The sequence below is a fragment of the Carassius carassius genome, chromosome 39 (genome assembly GCF_963082965.1).
Source record: "Carassius carassius chromosome 39, fCarCar2.1, whole genome shotgun sequence".
Taxonomy (NCBI): Eukaryota; Metazoa; Chordata; class Actinopteri; order Cypriniformes; family Cyprinidae; genus Carassius; species Carassius carassius.
In genome coordinates, this window is record NC_081793.1 from 18014467 (window position 1) to 18031208 (window position 16742).

General features: G+C 39.1%; 1 protein-coding gene across 2 annotated transcripts in view; it reads left to right on the top strand.

Moving 5' to 3' along the window:
- The window catches only part of LOC132121523 (zinc finger protein 438-like), a 42039-nt gene extending 30531 nt beyond the window's left edge, over nt 1-11508 (top strand). Inside the window, exons 2-6 of one of the 2 annotated variants that reach the window (XM_059531016.1) lie at nt 1658-1741; nt 7395-7468; nt 8970-9083; nt 9180-10788; nt 10864-11508. In XM_059531016.1, coding sequence (XP_059386999.1) covers nt 9203-10788; nt 10864-11458 — 2181 coding nt within the window. In that variant the 5' untranslated portion in view covers nt 1658-1741; nt 7395-7468; nt 8970-9083; nt 9180-9202 and the 3' untranslated portion in view covers nt 11459-11508. The remainder of the gene's footprint in view (nt 1-1657; nt 1742-7394; nt 7469-8969; nt 9084-9179; nt 10789-10863) is intronic. The other variant, XM_059531015.1, reaches the window with a different exon arrangement.
- Nucleotides 11509-16742: the final 5234 nt, after the last annotated feature.

The window sequence follows — 16742 nt, forward strand, 5'->3', positions numbered from 1 at the left end:
GTTTTTTTACAAGGTGTTTGGACAGAAATGTGTGTTGGAATGTGTTTAGTACACAGGCATCTTAGAATGATAAAAATGCTTTTGGAGCAGTTTGGATTCTGTCCGCAATATGCCAAGCACAGGTGACATTTTCTCATGTTTTCACCATAAATATGTGTTACATAAGCACAGTATTGCAAATCTTTTGCAGAGTTTAGTTTTTAGTTGTTTATGGCAGTTGCCAACACCACACGATATTTGGCCTCATCTCATTTGGCTCACAAAGTTTAGGTTAAGCTCTTTTTATCACTTAGATGAACGATCAATGCAAGCCAAATTTAACATGATTAATGAATTTGCACCGGCATACCAACATCATACTCTCATTATGCTCATTATACTAATCATTACAAAAACACTGGATGTTCCACTTTCCAGAACTTCCCAAATTAAAGCCCTAAAGTTGACTCATTTTATTTTTAATACCATTTATTTAAGTCTCTTATACATTATTTAGAGACATAGAGAGCCACTTTGTGAAGCATTATGAATAATCAATAAGCAAACCTCAGTAATACATCTTATAAAGAGATCATTTCTCCCTTGACTGTAGAGCAGGTTATAGTTATATAGACGGTAAAGTGCGATTTTTATACGGACCTCCCAGTGAGGTCAACAGTGTCTGGGGTCTAAACGTTATTGATTGAGTGCTTCAGCATCTGCTTTTGTCCTTGTGTGGTGCTGACTCCATTTGACCTCTGCACACACACATATCCAAGGTAAGAGTTGTAAGTTTTGCGTTTTACCCTGATGGGACTCCAGGGCCCTCGTCTATCAAACTGTTACACCCAGAACATCCATAATTTACAGCTGAAGATTCAAAGACGAAGCGTGTTTACAGTGTAGGCTTGTTTCATACATGTTGGTGGAGTTTTTAGCGTATGCATTAGTGTGTGAGAGCATGCTTGTGCACTTCGGTGCATTAGTAAGCCCTGTTTGGAAGTGCTGAACCTGATTATCTCTGCTGTTCACAAAGGCTGAAGACGTAGTTTTTACTGAGTTAGTGTACAGGTGAATGGACTTTTCTCTCTTAGTTTCCACATCTTATTCTTCCATTTTCACACGGGAGTGTCTAACAAGAGTAGTCAGTGAGGATCAAGAATGTATAGTGAATAATTTACTTGGACATTCTTATTATTTATTTAGTCTTTTCTGTGTGCTGAACAGATTGTGTGGTTTAAGGTTCTTTTGAGGGGGTGTTTACACTTGGTCATTTTTCATAGTTACAGAATCATGAAAAGACCAAATATAAATGCATCTGGTTGTTTAGGCCTCACATATAAAGTATACTCTTCCTAAAACTGCGACAGCATAAGGTAGTGCAGGAGCCGCGCAATCATCGATATGAAACCTAGAAACAGTGGCCACAAATCTCAAACACTAATTTCACATGAGGTGGAAAATTTCACTGGCTGGCATTAGCATCATCACAGAAGTGAACTTTGTTTGCATATAGCATGAGTGTAGTAGATCAGATTTATATCTGAAGTGAAGATGCTTTTATGTTGCCAAGTATAAATGGATTATGCGTACCCAATCTGACAGCAGTACAATCAATTCAAATGCATGTAAATGGGTTAGTGAATGTATATTAATCTTTGTTCTGTGGTTGTTTCAGGTGAGCGGAGGGCTGTGGAAGGAGAAGAGGAGGAAGAAGAGGATTGTGGGCCATCTTGGGGCAGAGACACTGAAGATTCTTTGGGTATTTACTGCAAGACTTTCAGAAAATAATTGTGCTAATACCACATTCGTCACAATAAAATCAAAATTTTTAAACTTTTCCTCCCACTTCTTTTCGTATAGATTACTTGTCAGATTTGACCGAAATTTCACAAAGGTGACTGCTGCTTAGGTGAGCTTCATTGTCCATATCACTGGAAAATGAAGCTATTGCGGTGGCTGCCAACTTGGTTTTATATCCTACTCTATAAAGCAACCATTTGACCTTGAAAAATACCTAGAGCATTCTTATTCCTCGTGGTACAGTGATACACTTGATCTTTATTTAAACTGATATGGTTGAGTTCAGATTTGCGAGCACTGTTGTTACCGCAGTCATGCACTGCAGCCCACTGCAATAATGCTAAGCTATTATTGATAACTCATGGTTCTTTATTACCAGTCCTTATAAAGTCTCAATGGGGAGCTGTTCTAGTCATTAATTAGCATACGGCCTCTTTTTTTTGTGCTTCATTGATGCTTGTCAGTCACTTTTAGGGGCAACATAGTGAAATGTTTTGCATTTAGGTGTAGTCATGTATTTGGAGTGATAAACACTGTACAGTACATAGTCAACAGTATTAAGAGCTGGATCCAGCTGTACATTTCCTGTGTTTACAGCCAACAAGAGACCAAGGCCTTGACAAAATCCCCTTTAGGAGCGTCTCATGAGATCCGAGAACTCCCTTTGCTACGTCGTTTCAAAATAGACAGCTGTTTCAGCCACATTTTCAAAACAAAAAATGGAAAAGTCCATTTTTTCAACGTATTTCTTTAAAATATACATTTAATTAGAATTAAGAACTAGGGCTCTCTTTCAAAGCTTTCAGTTTTTGTAATTGTTGTAAAGCTGCACATCAATAATTGTGGCAGCTGTCAAACAGACCTCACCATCAAACCTGGTGTTTATGTTGTTATACCACTTTCTCAGGCACATATTACCTCTGTTGGGATATGGGATTTTGAGCTTTCTTTCTTTTGTTATGATTAATTGAATCTGGCTTTAGTGTATTTCTTGTATGTTGTGTAGTTCTGACCTGATTAGTTCTGCTGAAACTGCGTAACTCTTTATTGAGTGTTTAGGTATGATAAATGCTCTCAATCAATAAATAACTCTTCAGACCCCAGTGTGCGGTTTTGACTCGCCTCATAAATACCACCTCTAATGAGAGAAGGAGAGAAATTTCTCATTAACAGACTGAAGGTTGAGCCTGCTTAATTTAACAGCTTTACCATTGGTTACCGCGGTAATTACTTCCCTGCTTCCCTTTGATCTCGCCAGACAATGTTTCCCAGATTCTCCAACTCATCAGAGAAACAGCTGCTATATCAGAGAGACCCTCTCTATTGCAGGGGAATGAGAGACAGCTCCTCAATCACATGACACACGCTCTGAAGTCTAGATTTACAACTGGTGCCTTTGTTGAACACAATTTGGGTGATTCCTGTGAGTTATCTTTGGGACCGGGGGTAGAACGGCATGCCGAAGCTTAAAGGGATACTGCACCCAAATATGAAAATTCTGTCATCAGTTACTCACCGGATTGTTCATGCTGCTTTTTTACAATGTAAGTGAATGTTGACAAAAGGCTGTCAAGCTCCAGAAATGACAAAGCCTCATAAAAGTAGCTCATATGGCTTGTGTAGTGTATGCCACTTCTAAATTTTAGTCTGTTCCTCACACAAAGCTATTGTTTGAGCAACAGGATACTTTTATAATGTTTATTGGTACTTTAGCAAACTTAATAAAATAAAAAAGTAGTGCAAACATCCTGCCTAACATCTCCTCATGTGTTCCACAGTATTCATACGGGATTGGAACTACATAAGTAAATGGTGACTGAATTTTCATTTTTAGCTGAACCATCCCTCTAACCCCAAGAGCAGAGAGTGAGAATACACTTGTGTCTGTGGATTTAAAAGCAGTGTTGGTCACTGATCGCACAACAAACCATGTTCTTCTTGGTTCTAGACAACCGTTCCTCTTATTACTTCTTTAAAGATACCGGAGTTCACCCTTAAGTCTCTAGGGTCCCCAAACCTGAACAAGTACTGAGGCAGGAGTGTCTGCATAAGCTTTGATGCTCAGTTATATGTTCTCTAACATTAATTATGTGCATATTATTACAGGCTCCTTTTCCAATGCTTCTCTGTTCTGATATTATACACAGATTTGAAAATCGCGATCTTAAACCACACCTTCCATCACTTTTGATGCAGGTCTTTGTCTTTCTGCCAATGTTCCTGTAAAGTTGGCCTTCCTTGCTTTGTTTTCATCTCTTATTTCCTTTGTTAGTACCTTTTTAGCTGTTGTGCTTAAGCCTCAGTAAGATCAGGTCCATTTACACCAATCAAGTCGACTTTAAAGAGCTTGAGCATGTAAAGCAGAAGATGTGTGCTTAAAATAAACAGAATGTTATATCTCTATCTATCTATCTATCTATCTATCTATCTATCTATCTATCTATCTATCTATCTATCTATCTATCTATCTATCTATCTATCAGGTGGAGTGTGAGGGTTTATGCAGTCTTCTCGACTGTGTGACCTACTTAATGAATACAAATGTCACACCAAACAGCAAAAGGTCATTTAAAGGTTCTTTAAGGTGACTCACATAGACTTAGCCTCTGGCCACAGGTTCTCACACTTTCATTATAGTTTCTTGGCCTTCCTCATATACTCCCTGATCACTTAATCTGGGTGAATGATATTATCAAAGACCAATCCTCCCTACTTCCTATACCTTGTTTCTTCTTATTCTAGAAGGTCATTTTGAGATACAATTACCCATGTAAATTCATAATTGTAGCACTCGTCCCCCTCTCCTACTGTGGATGTTCATGCAACAGAGTCATCTTGACTGTCGCAGTTGCTTCTTCTCCAACATTTCACCGCAGAGGTGACACACACTGAGTTGCCCTTGGGTTCTGCATTTCATGGGTCAAAGTTCAGTACCTTGATTTACAGCATCCTGTCTGGTCGGCTCTGCGGAAATGAGGCTCCTCATCACAGTATCCTCGAGAAAAAAAAAATTACTGCCAAGAGAAATTATGACACACCGTTATCTTTTTGATTTGTGCAACATTTCAACCATCCTTCCCTGAAGCATTCACATGGATTTTTTTTTTTAATAATAACTATTATAATGTAGTGTATCAGTGTTTTCCATACAATTTACAAGCTCAAAAAAAAAGAAAAAACATCACAAAAATGCCAAAGTAGTGTCATTTGCAGTTTGACTTCAGTTCAGTCAAACATCACTGGATCTCAAGTCTCAAGATCGTCATTGAATTCAAACTTGGTGTTATGCATTTTGACACAATATTTAGATGCACAAAAACATTTGAAAGCTACTACATTTATTCTAACTCAAATTTAATTCTGCTCCTTGCATAAAAATATCATCATAGTTACAGAAAGATTGGAACATACTTCATAAATCACTATGTGTGGTATTTTGTTGTTTTTTGTTTTGTCAGATTTGGAGCCTTCATTCCCATTCCTTAGTCTTCATTCCTATTCACTTTCATTGTTTAAAAAGAGCAGCCAGGATACTCTGCAAGATATCTTTCAACAGCATTAATGGAAGAGATTTCTTTATGCATGCAGTGATTTACACTGAAATGGTTTAGTCAGTGAGAATGTTTTGGTTCTGTATTCTCTCATATTTCTGATGTGGGATGCTTTTCTTATTGATTAGTCCACATCTGCGTGTACAGGCAAGCCTGTAGTTTTGAAATTGAAATTGATTTTTTCCTTTCCACATTGATTGTCTCAGGTGACAGCTAATTACTCAAGAGTGTGTTTGTACATGTGTTATGTAGAGTTGATATTATTTCATGTGGTTCTTTTTGTTACGGTGCTAGGGTTGACTGACATGTTTTAACATCTGTTGTATTGTTCCTGCAGAGCACAGGCTTTTTGCAGGCACATGTACGTAGCATGTTACGATGTACTGGCATGTTTGTGTTTTCATTTCCTCTGGTTAATATTTTGTTGCTTTGGCTGTTACAAGATAAGATACTGCAGGTGTGTGTGTAAGTGTGCCACGTTCCTGCAAAAACTGTGTGTCCGTAAGTCTGCTGTGGAGAGGCACAATCTCTTCTAAACAGGAACTAAAAATAAAAGAGATTGGTAGTGGTATGTTTAAATCATCACTGTAAATTTGTAAAATAACACTCTTTATGTTGTCATGAAAAAAAATCAGTTGACATTCTCTTTTGAGAATTAAAATTCTCATCGGAAATTGGCTAAGAATATTTAGCATGTGCAGTTTAAATGAACAGATTTCATCATATCCAATGCATATATCAAACCTATTGACATTTGCTATTTGTTTAACCAGCTGGAATTAAGTTTTTAAAACTTAAGTGTCCAATACTTTTTGGAGCCACTGTACACTACCAGTCCAAAAAAAAAAAATTGGACACAAAGTGGACGGTTTTGTAGACAAATATAAATTGTGCATACATATAATTATTTTATCAAAACTACGTAATCCTCATACACAATCTGTTTCACAGTTTTAAAGACTTTACTGTTTTTCTAAAGCATGGATAAATTTGTAGTAATAAAGAACAAGCAAGTGTTTCCAAACTTTTGACTGATAGCTTAGTTCAGGATCAAAATTAAGAAGAAAAGCCTAAAACAAAACATGATGCTTCCACTGGGTAAATTTGTGAAATAACACACTTCAAGTTGTCATATCAAACAGATCAGTGGACTTTCTCTTTTAGTAGAAAGACTTTTCGTTGACTTTTCTGAAGGAACTCGGCTGAGAATGTTTAGCATGTGCAGTTTATTGTCTCTTCATCTTTTCCCGATTTTGTTTATTTTCACACGTGTTAGAGACTTCACAGCTTGCCCAGAACAACAGGGGAATTAGCCAACACATGCTTGATTAAACAAGTGAAAATATGGTACTTGTACGGTGTTGCGTTTAGAGATCGGGAAGTTTGTAGAGGCATAGAGATATGACAGATGTGCTGCGTGTGTGTGTGTGTGTGTGTGTGTGTGTGTGTGTGTGTGTGTCTGTGGCAGTCGGAGCTCATGGCCGCTCGATATGGATGTTCTAGCCAGAACGGCCATGTGTGTCCACCACTCTTATCTCCTGCAGATCCCTTCCTTTCATCTCCTTTCAGACCTACAGGGTCCTGGACTAACCCCTCCCTAAAATATAGTCCCCGCAACACATGCACACTCCAAGACTGCTATCTCACTGCCACAGATGAGGACCTTCATGTACAGGCCAAATGACATCCCCCTGTCCTCGTCCCACTACCACACACACACACACACACACACACACACACACACACACACACACACACACATTAGGGTTGGTTCCCATCTCACCTGGCTCATTCAGTCTCCCCTCCTCCTCGGTTAACAGTCTTTTCACTCCCTTTCTATCTTTCCCCTCCTGTTGTTTTTCTGCCTTTGCCTTGACTCTAATCTGAGCCTGTGTGACATCTGGAATGTCCTCTGGTTTTGATCGAGATAGTGAGAGAAAGAGAAAGAGGGGGGAGAAGACATCATTTGAACGCAGGCAGACACCTCTAAACACTGTAATTTAAAGCATCTATTGTGGTAATTACACAGCAGAGGTTCAGTTTGTTTTCTGTTTTGTTCAGGATCTTCAGTGACAGTGTGGCAGAAATGAAAACCCAAGAGCATCGTTCCAGCCCTCTGAAATCACACACACAGAGTGAGTATAGAGATCATAATATGCAGTCATATGAAGCTCATCTTTTAAGGTCAAATAATAATAATCGCTTTTGTAGTCACCATGATTTTGTCTGCTTTATTAGTATTCTTTTAGATAAATGAATGAAGTACTTTTTTGTATATGTCATACAGCTATTTTTAATGCTTAATAAGATTTAAAAACATTCTGTTCCATTTATCTCATTATATCCATTTAGAGGAAGAATGCGTTCTACTGTATGTGAACATTCTGTAAACTTGACACTTAATTACCACTAATTGTTGTCTGATGAATCAAACTAAAAAGAACTACCAACAATGTAACCAGTCAAAAAATGTAAAAATGAGCCCCATTTTTATATGTTTGTGTGTAACCGTTACTGAATTTAGATCACAGTGAAATGTTTGAAAATTCACTTTTAAAGTCATTTCCCAGTACTTGGGTACTTGTCCATCACTATAATCACTTAGAATAAACCTATAAAATTACATAATTTTGTTAGGCTATCAGGTAAGTACCCATGACCTGTTGACCAACATCTGGCCTGCATTCCTTTACGCATGAGTGAGGTGTAAAAAACACCAATTTGCACACTAAATTCATTCTCACAAACTAATTCTGGTATTCACAACAAAATAACTGACCTATGCATAGATATACGTGGTGGCCGGAGTGTAACTCTTCTTCTAACATAAACACCAGATCTCACCTTTGAACTCCTCACCTTTCATGCTGCTAATTGGTCCGTGATGCTCTTGTTTTTTTTCATGACACAGTGGCTAAAAATAAGTCCACATTTCTTGCATCTAAAATGGAGTACTCTCCTCCTGTTCAACTGTTCTCATCTTCCCCTTTTAGGCTTGGTAAAAGCCCAGCTCTTTATGATGTTTCTGTTTTTAACCTAATTAATTCTATAGCAGACTAAATGGGATTAGAAATTACCCTGCTTTGTGCTTACAGACTGAAAACTGGGTGCTGAAACATCATAAAAAAAATTCCCATCTTAATCAGCAATCTTTATAGCTACACTTTACATTTTTTTTCCCAAAATAATGTCAGCTTAGTTTTACTTGCTACTAAATACTAAATTCTAATCAATCAAACTTGGTACCATCTCTCTTTTGTCAAAAAGTTATACAGAATTATGTAGTATGTCTTCTTTTGTTTCTGTTGCTTGACTGGTAAGGCACGGCACTAGCAGTGGTCATTGGTTTGATTCCAAAAGAAAACACAAACTGATAAATGTATACCTTGTATGCACTGTAAACCACTATGGATGAGTGTGTCCGCCAAATAAATAAATGTAAGCTTTTTTTTTTTTTTATGTCAGCGGTTGTGAGGCAGAAGGCCACAAGGTTGTGTAGACAGTCATGAAAGGTTTGAGTATGGTTGTTTAACTGTTATTCTTGTTCATGTAATAACGATTCTACTGCTGGGCAGCTGTTATGCTTTAAAGGCAGTTTATTCCTTCTGCAAGTGTGTGTCTGTCTGTGTTTGTCAGTGTGCATTAGGAAGCATAAGGAGGTATAAGACTTAGTGAGCTGCAGCATGAACAAGAGCAGTACACTGAGCTCGAATCAAAGAGGGCTCAAACCCTTTGCCCCAGGGTAAATTGGTGTGTGAGTGCATAAAAAAGAATGAAAAAATAGTTGGACCCTCTCTTTTTTCAGTTCACTTTTGTTACATCTTAGGAGTTATCTTGTTTTGACAGGCGATGCACATCCCCACTCCCAAATGAAGGGTCTCCAGTTTCGCAGCATTGCCCCCAAAGCCCCTGTAGTGGTTCCATCATCAGCAGTTCTATCCTGCCAGCCTCCCTCAGCCCTTCCAGAAGCATCCACAGCTGTCAGCCCCAAATCCATCCTTGTCCCTGCCCAGAACTATGCACTCATGCAGGTGGCTGGACAAGAGGGGACCTTCTCATTGGTGGCCTTACCTCAGGCAAAACAGCAACAGCCAATCCAGAAGAACCTTAAGCTGCCTATTCCTAGATACCAACCAATGAGAAGCAAGAGTGCTCCAGAAAAAGGCACTAGCAAGATGCTGAGTCCAGCCAAGGTTTCTGCAACCATACAAGCTCAAACATCTGCTATGAAATCAGACCAGAGTTCAGACCCAGTACCTGAGCAGCTTGTTGTGATTGATGTTCCTACTTCGTCTGAAATCAGTGTTGCACCCTTACTCCCAGGTTCACAGACAGATCGAAAAGTGGAGCAAAAAAGCGATGCCAGTCCACTCAAAAGCCAGCACTATTCTTCTGGAACCTCCCTTGTTGCCCCTGTCAAGAAAATCTCACCAGTTAAACCCCAAGTAGAGGGTCAAGCCTCAGCTGGCAGTGCCATCACAGTCCTCGCACCCACTATCTTTAGCAAAGCTGTTCAGATCATTCCATCTCCACCCAAGGGCAAGCTGCCCATCTTGCCCTATGCCAAGGTGAAGAACTCCCTCCTGGCACCAACCAGCCTTGCCAGCACCCCATTCTCAGACAAGCAGACTGTAAGTGGAGCCAAAAGCAGCCTGAAAATACCTCCAGACACCAAAATCAAGTCCACAGACAGCAAAGTTGAATGTGAAAGCCTAAGCCAAGACCACAGCAACACCCAAATCAAGAAACCTCCAGGCAAGAAACGGGGGAGGAAGAGGAAAACCACAGAGGATATTCTAGCCTTCGAGGCTCGAAAGAAGAGATCCTTGTCATTTTTCAGAAGGAGGGTGCCTGATAAACCTCCAGTTGGTGTGTGGAATTCTGCCTCTCAAGAGAAGTTGTTGGACATATCCAAAAAGTATCGGAGTATTCGTCCCAAGCCGGTACTGGTAATGGAAACCGCTATTCCACAACTTTTTCCACTTCCTTCCTTGTCAACATCAGAAAACCTTGATCAGGAGCAGCTCTTATTAGGACAGCAGATATCAGGAAAACAGTCTTCGCAAGCTACTGAGCAACAGCCTGCAGTAGATTGTAAAGGCGGTGGAGTATTGATTTACTCAGGAAGTCGTCCTCTGCACAGATGTCCTACCTGCAACAGGTGTTTCCAGTTCAAGCATCACTTGCAGAGCCACATGAACAGCCACAGTAACCTGCGGCCTTATGTCTGTCCGGTATGCAGGAAGGCTTATGCTCACTCGGGCAGTCTTAGTACTCACATGAAACTGCACCATGCGGAAAGCAGGCCCCGGAAGAGCCTTTGCTGTGAATTCTGTGAGAAGTCATTTGGCTATGTGGGTGTCTACTTTAGCCACTTGAGAGAAGTGCACCGGGTTATACTCACCGTTGAACCGTCCATCAGTCAACATGAAGAAAACATAGGGTCTGTAGAAGAGTAAGTAACAAACATTGAGAGATGACTCTGTCTAAAGCTGCCTTGTTCTTGACATGGATGTTCCTTGTCTTGCAGGTCTTCAGAAGCTGATGAACAATCCTCAGAACAACATGTTGACCCAGTCGAGCTACAAATTAAGTGTGGGCGCTGCCAGGCCATCACCCCTACCTTTGCTGACATGAAGCTGCATTTGTTGTACGTGCACGGAGAGGAAGTCCAGGTGCGACTGAGGGATGGGGCGATGCATGGGGGCCGTGAAGCAGAGGATGAACTGGTCAAACATGCAGCACATTACTGGAGGCAGCTCAATGAGAAACGCAACCTAGTGCATTGCGGTCCCTGCGACGAGGAGTTCTTCTCCTTTTCCAAGCTCAAACGACACCTCCATTCTAACCATCAAGAAGCTAGAGAGAGTCAAGAAGAAGAAGAGGAGGAGGAGGAAGAAGAGGAGATGATTGGTAAGGAGGGCCACGTATTAAAGGGCCTCAGTAAAGGTATATCCCTGAGGGTGGGGTCTCACTTCAACTGCATCCTTTGCAGTAAGGTGTTTAATAAGAAACAGGACATTATTGAGCATTGGAGGGCACAGCACAACTGTGAAAATCCCACCCTTTTATGGGATGTCCTGGAGTTCAAAGGGGAGAGCAAGCTAACTGATGGGCCATATTAACTGCAAATGGGTCATTTTATTAGTTGCTTCATGTGTCGACTGTGTGGTTTATGCAGTGACGTAAAAAAAATTTTTTTATGTTGTTTTGTTTTGCACTGTTTTTTAATATTACAAATGTTCAAATGCTTCAGTTCTGTGATGTTTTTTGTTTTATGCAAAAAAGCATAAGAAAATAAAATTCACAAACCATAAATTCAATCTTAAACCTTACTATGGCCCAGGTGCAGATATAATATAACTGGCAGTAAATAGAAGACCTTAGGATGGACACAGTGTGTTAATAACTGCTTCAGTTGAGCGAATCGGGTGAAACAGACTAACAAAGGCTCATCAAAAACACATTGCCACTCCTTGCTATAGTCTGAATTCAAATGAGGCCATGATTAGCATGTTTGAAATAATGTCAAAGAACATTCAAAGTAACACAAATTGTCACTGACATTCCACAAACACGTACACATAATCACACAGTTTCAGTCCTCATTCCACAACTAAAATAAATACTGCCACAAAACCTCTGCTGACTTTTCAGTCGAAGACATGCAGGTCCACTAATAAGGATTTCAAATATATGAAAAATAAGAAAATAATGAGCTACATTTGGCCAATCTTTAACTGTTAAATTTATTATTATATATAATATTTCAAAAGTAGTCTTTGTTGTATTTTTGGATAGAAATGCTATGTATTTAAAAAAAAAAAAAAAAAAAAAATAATGGTGAAATGTGTGGTGATTTATTTATATTAGTCTATTCAAACATATTTCTGTTCATGAACAAATTGTCCGGGTAAAGGAATGTTAAAAAAATATCCAAATTGTTATTCATGTATACTTGTATGGATGGATTACAAATATATCTAAAAAAAAAAATACTATAAACAGCTGTATATTGAGAATATATATTTACACAGAGACGTCCCCTGCTGTTTTGTTCTAAGAAATTATTTATGAAATATATTTAACTATTTCAGTGTCTTAAATGTCTTAAGCAAACATGCAGCTTTAGCTACATTACCAGTCAAAGGTTTGAGCACACTTTTTGGCTGATAATTAAGCTATGCTTTAATCACTTTTTTAAACCATACATAAATGACAACTACATGTACATTTAATTTTTTTTTTATATTTTTTTTTTAACAAAACATTTCATTAAAATGGATGATGGGACCGAAAAGTAAAGAAATCAGCCAACAAGTGCCCAGTACACATGGCATCTCCTTCAGTACTGTTTTTTAAAAAAACATCCCAAGTGGATTCTTCATTATTTTGTTGAGAGAGTGTGCAGAGCTGGAAACTAGGCTACTTAAAGGCTGAAATACACTACATCATTTTAGTCCATTTTGCATGTTGGAAAAGTATACTTTAGTTTCCAAAAGTTATAGCCAGTCTGTTGACTTTGGCTGGTCATAGATGACATTTTTTTAAGAAAATCACATAGTGTATAATGGGTGCATTTATTTTTTTTACTTCAGACAATGATTCCGTCCAGTGGGAGTATATAAAAAATTTGATATTTTCAGCCGATTTTAAAACCATTAGTTGTGTTTGGAACAACTTGAAAGTCTGGTAGTGTGTTTGTGTTATTTCTGATATTAGGGACATCAGTAATGATAAAGAATAGGTGTGTTCAAACCTTTGACTGGTAATCGTTCTGTAACAGTCATCTACTTGAACGGGAGCTGTATAAAGTGAACTGACCTTAGATTCTTGACACAAAGTGAACAGCAAATCCCAAAGCACCATTTCATTTGGTCTTTCACAGTTGAATTCATATTCTAGATAATCTAAAGTCAATAATGTTGATCATAACAGTCATTAGACAAATGCTGTTAGTCTTGTTGAAATGACCCCTTAAGTGTCTTCGTTATAAAACGTGTCTTTGATGGATTGCTCCTGACTCAAAAAGCGAATGAAAAGAAGAAATGTTTTGTTTCAAATGTGGTCTTATTATATTGTTTAATGATTGACATTTGAAAACATTTGAATCGGTTTCACCTGACACATTCTTTGTGGTTAATGCAGAAGTGTCTGGTAGCATTTCCAGTCCTGAAGAGTCCCCCTGCTACTGTGATAGTTAAACTTGTCTGTTTGTGGCTTTAGCTAAACTAAGCCCTGAATAGTATTTGTACGAGAGAGGGCATCGTCCCTGCAATATTGATTATTGGTGCCTAAATAAAAAAGAAATCTCTAACGACAGTAAAAGTTGATGTGTTTCTTGCATTAAACAACCTCATGGCTGTCTGGTTTTGATTTCTCCCATCTTCACTCTAATGAGCACAAGCGAACACATAAGCTGCTGCATCTTAAGGCTTACCTTATTCCATACAAAGACATTTACCGCGAGACTTCATTTGTAGGTTTCACAGAACACTGAGCCATGTAGGGCAAGAATTAAATCAATTTAAGTTGGACACATGATGGATTCATATTAGTATACAACGAACTATATTCACTGCAGGAGTACTAATGCTAATGCTTTTCTAATGTCTTACATCTTTAAATCATCACTATATATCATCATTATATTGTAATATTAATACACACATTTCAAACAACTTTTAGAAAGCACAGGTTCTCATCCCAGTGTGATCATTTTGGTCACAAATGCAACATCTAGTATTTTATATGGCTTATAATTGCGAGTTACATCAAATTTTTTATTGTATTCCTCTGTGCTTCCCAAGCAGCTCTGGCTCTGATTTATAGCCTACATTAAATGATTGTAACTTCTCTGTCCCAGTAGTGTAGGCACTTCAGATGCAGGTAGTGAAGGAACGTCAACACCGATGCATATTCCTCTTTAATCTGTATGGCACTCTTTCTCACTTCCACTCTCTCTCTTCACACCAGAAACATGATCACTCACAGGAGATCAAAGCCCATCCTTCTAACAGGATTAGATGATGGAGCTTTAGAAGGAGGAGAGCGTCTGTTTTAAACTAAATGAAGGATGTAGGGCTGTAAAAAGGAGAGGCAGAAATGTGGTTGCAGGAGAGTGAAAGGAAGTAAGGGGAGATTGCAGAGACGTGATGCCGGGGAAAATAAAATATGTAAGAAGAGACGGTAAAAGAAATAGGGATAACTGACAGTGAAACTGCATGCACACCTGACCATGATGAAGATGAATTCTTTATGAATTATGATGAATGGATACTGATAAAAGAATGATAGCCAGCGACAGAGAAAGTTATCCCATCCAAAAAAAGAAGCATGTTTTAATTCAGCATTAACCTGTATGGAGACTAATGGAAGCAAGAAGCTCTATCGATCCGTCCTGGTTTGCTCGAAGGAAGAGAAATGGAGAGATGATGCTGAGCTGAGGATGGATGAATGAATGAAGTAAAGGGTGTGTCTAAAGTATAGAACCATCATCTGCATTTACAGACACAGTCCCGTCTGGAGCCCAGACTGTGATGTGAACTGATTGAACACATTCACTGGAATGAGAAGCTTTAGCAACATTGAAAGCTACACTTCATGAGAAAGAGGAAACGTATCAGAGCATCTTACCTGATATTTCTGAAGGATTACGTGACATTGAAGACTGGAGTAATGGTTGCTGAAATGCCAGCTTCATCGTCACAGGAAACAACAAACTTTCCAACCGTGGTGTTGTTAGTTTTATGCATAAAACAAGGAGAAAAACTATTTGCCAGTGGTGTAAGAAAAATAACCTTAATTTGAGATAATCAAGTCTTATATATTATACAATTGTCCTTCTTACACTTCCCATCCTCCATGTTTTTATGAGTCAGAGAAGATGATATTTATGACGTTATGCGATGTGGTTCATTGAAAAGATCTGCGAGGTCTCAGTATGAATGTTTCTTTCCATTGCAATGTATTTGTACTACACCTGGAGACATTTGTAAATACAAAGCCCTTGTCAGTGACATTGCCGTTTTTTGGTCTCTCCTGTGTGCTGTGTGGTCCAGATGGTACAGAATCACTCTGTTCCACTGGGTCTTTAGTTGACCGCCCAGAGGGACAGTAGCCATCTGCCCAGGACATCTCACTACCCACACACACACACACACACACAGACAAAAGAGCCACTGAACTGCTCATCTAGAACACTTCCTGATTTCATCATCAACAGTCAAAGTGTTGCCGCCCCAACTCCACCAAGGGCCAGTCTGAGGGCTTTTAGTATAACAAGTAATTACACTATTCAAGTCACTAAAGTTGTTCACAAATACATATTTGTTTGGTTTATTTTTAGTAAGAGTCCCTTGTTGATTCATCACACTCCTGTTTTCATTCTCATCCAATCAGTGCTCGTCATTCACCAGAATAGATTAGCGATAATTGGCTCGGTTGTCAGTACTTTAGCATCCTAATGAGAGCAATACTTACTAATCTAGAAAGGGGAGTGAGAAAGTGCTCCAAGTTTGGCTGTTTTAATGAGACCCAGGTAGGCTAACCGGAGCAGTCTGGAGTAATTAGGAGAGGATGTAGAGCATTTTCTCCCCAACCCGTCCTGTCCCCCCGCTATCTTCCAATATCTTCCCACAGGGAGTATCCTGACAGTGGGGGGGCTCAAGGGAATTAGGTCTGCCTGAGTGATAACCTACATTCACCCAATCCGATGTCTTTCTGCTCTCCATTTGCAAATAAGGCTAATGACATACCACAGGCCTGCACACATGCATGAATATTATGTTGATGTTATGTGCATGCGAGCGCTACATTAACTAATATTCAAAAACCGACCACCTATACACGTTAAGAAATGAATGTATAGCACATTATTTCTTCTTCCGTACGCACCTTCGTACATGATGCATGGAAGAACTTGAAATTATGCATCCATGCAGACACTGTTGCACACATAACCTTTGATGATGCTCCTCCTCTCCTTTGACGGCAATTACCTGCGGCATGCTCAGAAATTCTCTTAACCTTATCTGATAGGTTAATTAGCTATCGCATATTCGTCGCACTGGATGCTGGGAAAATGTCAGAAGCTATGTGGAGGAGTGCTTTACATTTATCTACAAGTATTTTTAAGCCACTTCCCTTTTTTATATTCTGTCACGTTTCATAGCTGTATAGATTGGGATCTAATACAGCAACAGTTATAGTTCATCATTTGTCATTCCAGTTGCCCCTTCCTCTGTTTTCACTTTTACGCCAGTTTGCAGGACTAATGAGTTCTCGCAATTTGCAATTAAGAAAAGCATTTTATCATTATCACCTCCAGCTATAGTCCATCCCTCCCTCCTCCCTCACTCATACCCCCTTTCCCAGATGGAGTGGTACAGTGTGGCCTCCCGTTGTGAT